The 4,971-nt window shown below is 42.9% G+C and overlaps 1 protein-coding gene across 1 annotated transcript; it reads right to left on the reverse strand.

Moving 5' to 3' along the window:
• Positions 1-1,508: 1,508 nt before the first annotated feature.
• On the reverse strand, positions 1,509-2,882 carry LOC125038586 (uncharacterized PPE family protein PPE24-like). The gene has a single exon (XM_047632122.1). The coding sequence runs from the start codon at positions 2,880-2,882 to the stop codon at positions 1,509-1,511; it is 1,374 nt and encodes a 457-aa protein (XP_047488078.1).
• Positions 2,883-4,971: the final 2,089 nt, after the last annotated feature.

Here is a 4,971-nt window from a genome sequence, read left to right on the forward strand (position 1 = left end):
CTGTCTGTCTAGGTCTCTGTCTCCCTCTCTCTTCTCTATTGTTTTTCTTTCTCTTTACATGTTTTATCATTATTTCATTGGAAAAACGGTCTCGCACAGCAAGTGAGCTTCATTCTAAGAGATTCAAGAAGATTTCTGTACTACATTTGAGGAAATATTTTCGTTGTATTTTCTTCTAATAACCATCTAATAAGCTTTATTTTCAACTATTTTTTTCTATCTATTTTACCTACTATTTCATCCCGATAATTATTTCCTAATAGAAAACTTTTGTAATTTGTTATCTGTAATCAGGACAGCTAAAAGAGGTTGCATGGTGATCCAAAGGATTTTAGTAAGCAATGGCAGCGGCTATATAATAGGCAGTCATACAGCGCAACTAGACATCACAACTGCATTAAAGATGGCTCATAATGAACACCATTTTCGGCTTTGGCAGAGAAGAAATTTCAAGGCAAATTTTAGGTTACATGCAGACCACGTAGAAAAGAACCATTGATCATGTGAATCGATTTAGTGAAAAGAACAGAGAGAGAGAGAGAGGGAGAGAGAGAGAGAGAAAGAGAGAGAGAGAGAGAGAGAGAGAGAGAGAGAGAGAGAGAGAGAGAGAGAGAGAGAGAGAGAGAGAGAGAGAGAGAAAGAGAAAAAGAAAGAGAGAAAGAGAGAAAGACAGAAAGAAAGAGAGAAAGAGAGAAAGAGAGAAAGAGAGAGAGAGAGAGAGAGAGAGAGAGAGAGAGAGAGGCGAAGATGGAGAGGGAAAAAAGAGGAAGCTCAGCGAGAAGGAGAAGAAGAGAGAACAATATATATCAGTATTTTTTCTTTTTTATGCACACGCAGCCTTAGAGACATGGAAGTTAATATATGAGCGATACAATTTTATAGTACCATATAAACAAGTAAGTAAGGACGTACCTCCTATCAAAAAATATTGATTAAATAAAATAAAAACTTCAAATTAAAAAAGAGAGAGAAAAAAAAAAAACACTAGAGATTGAAACGCTTAAAGAAAAAGAGATAAAAATAGAACAAAAATAAAAAAATAAAACGTGGAAATGTTCTCATAACAGGCTCCCATGCGGCGGCCATGACATCATGTTAACAAACTAGAGCTGTCAAGTTAGCGCGAGTTTGCGTGCTTAGTTGTCCTTAACTCTGCTAGCCTGCATGGACTGACTAAATGTTATTGTTTTTATGTATGTTATGTATGTTATTATCATTTTTTGTATGTGTAAGAACCTTGTAGATTTTTTTTTTTTTTTTTTTTTTAACTTTGGGAGTGCGTTGTATTATCAGTAACCCGAGAAAAAGGAAAGATCTACAATTAAAAAAGAAAAGAAAAAAAAAAATGCACGTTTATACACATAAATCCGTGTGTGTGTGTGTATGTGTGTAAGACTACGTACCTACCTTTCACATCAGAACTCCCATACACACACACACACATATCTACATCATATGTATGTATGAAACTATATAAATCAATATCTACATATCTATCTAGCTTTCACTCAAAAGTCTTTTTTTTCACCCGCCCTGTACTTCAGCCAAAAATCCCAGCGCGGTAATCCAGGTGTGATCAGCGTAATTGGCACCACAATTACAATAATGATAACAGCGGTCCGTAGGGTAATGGTCCCGGGCAGAGGCGTGTGTGTCAGTTTCATTATTAAAATTGGGAATAATGGAGTCTGTGGACCAGCTACTGGTGGTGGTGATGTGGTGGCAGCGGTGGTGAAGGGAGGTAGGCAGGATGGTGTGATGGTGAAAGGCGTGATGGTGAAAGATGTTATGGTGAGAGGCGTGATGGTGAAAGGCGTGATTGTGAGAGGCGTGATGGCGAAAGGTGTGATGGCGAAAAGTGTGATGGTGAGAGGCGTGATGGCGAAGGATGTGATGGTGAGAGGCGTGATGGCGAAAGGTGTGATGGTGAGAGGCGTGATGGCGAAAAGTGTGATGGCGAAAGGCATGAAGATGAAAGGCATGATGGCGAAAGGCATGATGGCGAAAGACATAATGGAAAAAGGCATGTAGATGAAAGGCATGATGGCGAAAGGCATGAAGATGAATGGCGAGATGGCGAAAGGCATGATGGCAAAAGGCATGATGGCGAAAGGCATGATGGCAAAAGGCATGATGGCGAAAGGCATGATGGCGAAAGGCATGATGGCGAAAGGCATGATGGCGAAAGGCATGATGGTGAAAGGCATGAAGATGAAAGGCATGATGGCGAAAGGTGTGATGGCGAAAGGCATGAAGATGAAAGGCATGATGGCGAAAGGCATGATGGCGAAAGGCATGAAGATGAAAGGCATGATGCGAAGGCATGATGGCGAAGGCATGAAGATGAAAGGCATGATGGCGAAAGGCATGAAGATTAAAGGCATGCTGGCGAAAGGCATGATGGCGAAAGGCATGATGGCGAAAGGAATGATGGCGAAAGGCATGAAGATTAAAGGCATGATGGCGAAAGGCATGAAGTTGAAAGGCATGATGGCGAAAGGCATGATGGCGAAAGGTATGATAGCGAAAGGCATGATGGCGAAAGGCATGATGGCGAAAGGCATGAAGATGAAAGGCATGATGGCGAAAGGCATGATGGCGAAAGGCATGATGGCGAAAGACATGAGGATTAAAGGCATGATGGCAAAAGGCATGATGGCGAAAGGCATGAAGATGAAGGGCATGATGGCGAAAGGCATGATGGCGAAAGGCATGAAGATTAAAGGCATGATGGCGAAAGGCATGATGGCGAAAGGCATGATGGCGAAAGGCATGATGGCGAAAGGCATGAAGATTAAAGGCATGATGGCGAAAGGCATGATGGCGAAAGGCATGATGGTGAGAGGTATGTTAGTGAAAGGTGTGGTGTCATTATGGAGCATATTAGTGGAAGAGAGATGGTGGAGATTCAACGGTTAATGGGAGAACTGTCGGAACACATGAACATGCAAATATGCCCATATACATTCTAATATACACATACACACGCAAATATACACATACAGATACAGATATACACTTACACATGCAAAAATACACATACACATGCAAATATACACATACACATGCAAATATACACATACACATGCAAATATACACATACACATACAGATATATACATACACATAAAAAATTACACATACACATGCAAATATATACATACACATGCAAATATACACATACACATACAGATATACACATACACATAAAAAATATACACACACACATGCAAGTATATACATACACATACACATAAAAGAAGAAAATAATTGATGCAAACACACACGCACTCGTTTACTAACATAAACACGCAATACAGTTCATTGTCTCCTTTGACTGTGATACCTTAGACGCATTTCGTGAATTTCTAACACATTTTACACTCTGTTACTTAGAATTCCTAATTCTGCAGTTGTGCCATAACTCTTAGTGCCATGCAATGTTGCCAGATTTCAGTCATTCTTTTCTTATGGATTTACAGTGTTGTCACATCATTCTATCTCTAGTGTGTCCTTTTTTGTTGTGATAGAAGGGACAATAGAATAAATGAAGAGAGGAGGAGGAAGAAGGGAAACGGTTGAAATGCGAAAATATCTAAGATTTCATTGTCAACATCAAAACCGATTGTTTACGTTGAAAAACGCTGTGAAGAAAATGATGACATTCTCTCTTCCTCTTCCTTTCTCCCTTCCCTGGTCTCTCTGTGCCTCTCCTTTTCCAATACTGATCCCTTTTTTATTATTTACAATCTTTGTCTCTACATTCTACACTCTCTCCCTTTCTCTTTCTCTGTCTTCCTCCTTCTCTCCTCTCTCTATCTCTCCCTCCCTCCTACACATCTCTCCCTGTCTCTCCCTCCATCCCTCCCTCCCATCTCTCTCTATCTCTCCCTCCATCCCACCCATATCTCTCTCTCTCCCACCCTCCCCTCTCTCTATCCCTCTATCCCTCCCACCCTCCCCTCATACCCCCTATCCCACCGTCCCTCTCCCTCTTTCCTTTCCTCCAAACAACCCCCACCCCCCCATCTCCTTATCCCTCCCCCACTCCGACCTCCCCCCCCCCTCTCACACACCCCCATCCTAAAATTCCCCCGCATCTAACTGCCTCTAAACCCGAGATCCTTTAATACCTCGAGTGTTATTGTATCCGGCGGTTTTCCAATGGCTTCCCCATATCTCCTTATTAGCTGCTGAGGATCGAGGGGGAGAGAGGAGAATGAGGAGGAGGAGGAGGAGAAGGGGGAGGAGGAGGAGGAGGAGGAGGAGGAGGAAGAGGAGGAGGAGGAGGGGAGAGAGGGGAAAGGGTGAGGGAGAGAGGGGGTAAGTGTGGGAGAGTCCTAGGGAAAGAGAAGAGTGAGAGAAAGAGAGAGAGAATGAGGAAGGTATTGGGGAGAGGGATGGGAAAGGAGAAGAAACAGGGGAAAGTGTGTGAGAGAGAGATAGAGATAGATAGGTAGATAGACAGACAGACAGAGAGAGAGAGAGAGAGAGAGAGAGAGAGAGAGAGAGAGAGAGAGAGAGAGAGAGAGAGAGAGAGAGAGAGAGAGAGAGAGAGAGAGAGAGAGAGATAGGTAGAGAGAGAGAGAGAGAGAGACAGAGGAATTAGAGGAAGAGAGTAACAACATTACCCACGTCACGCCCGCGGCCACTCCTTTCCCTTGTTTGCTTAAACACTTTTACACAAACCTAATTACAAACAAAACATTACGACGAGGATACGGGAAGAAGAGAGGCATGAGAGGAAGGGAGAGGGGGCGAGGGAGGGGGGGGGGGGGAGGAAGGGAGAGGGGACGAGGGGGGGGAGGGAGGAAGGGGGATGGAATTCCGCTTATGTATTTGAGTCTCTCTGCTAATGGGTCTTTCTGCTTATGTGTCTTTCTGCTACTGCGTTTTTCTGTTTATGGGTCTCTCTGCTTATGTGTCTTTCTGCTAATGCGTTTTTCTGTTTATGGGTCTCTCTGCTTATGTG

The sequence above is a fragment of the Penaeus chinensis genome, chromosome 25, assembly GCF_019202785.1.
Source record: "Penaeus chinensis breed Huanghai No. 1 chromosome 25, ASM1920278v2, whole genome shotgun sequence".
Lineage (NCBI taxonomy): Eukaryota > Metazoa > Arthropoda > Malacostraca > Decapoda > Penaeidae > Penaeus > Penaeus chinensis.

Bases quoted from the DNA above. Each gene is read 5' to 3' on its own strand.
- LOC125038586 (XM_047632122.1), bottom strand. From the start codon at position 2,882: ATGCTCCATAATGACACCACACCTTTCACTAACATACCTCTCACCATC.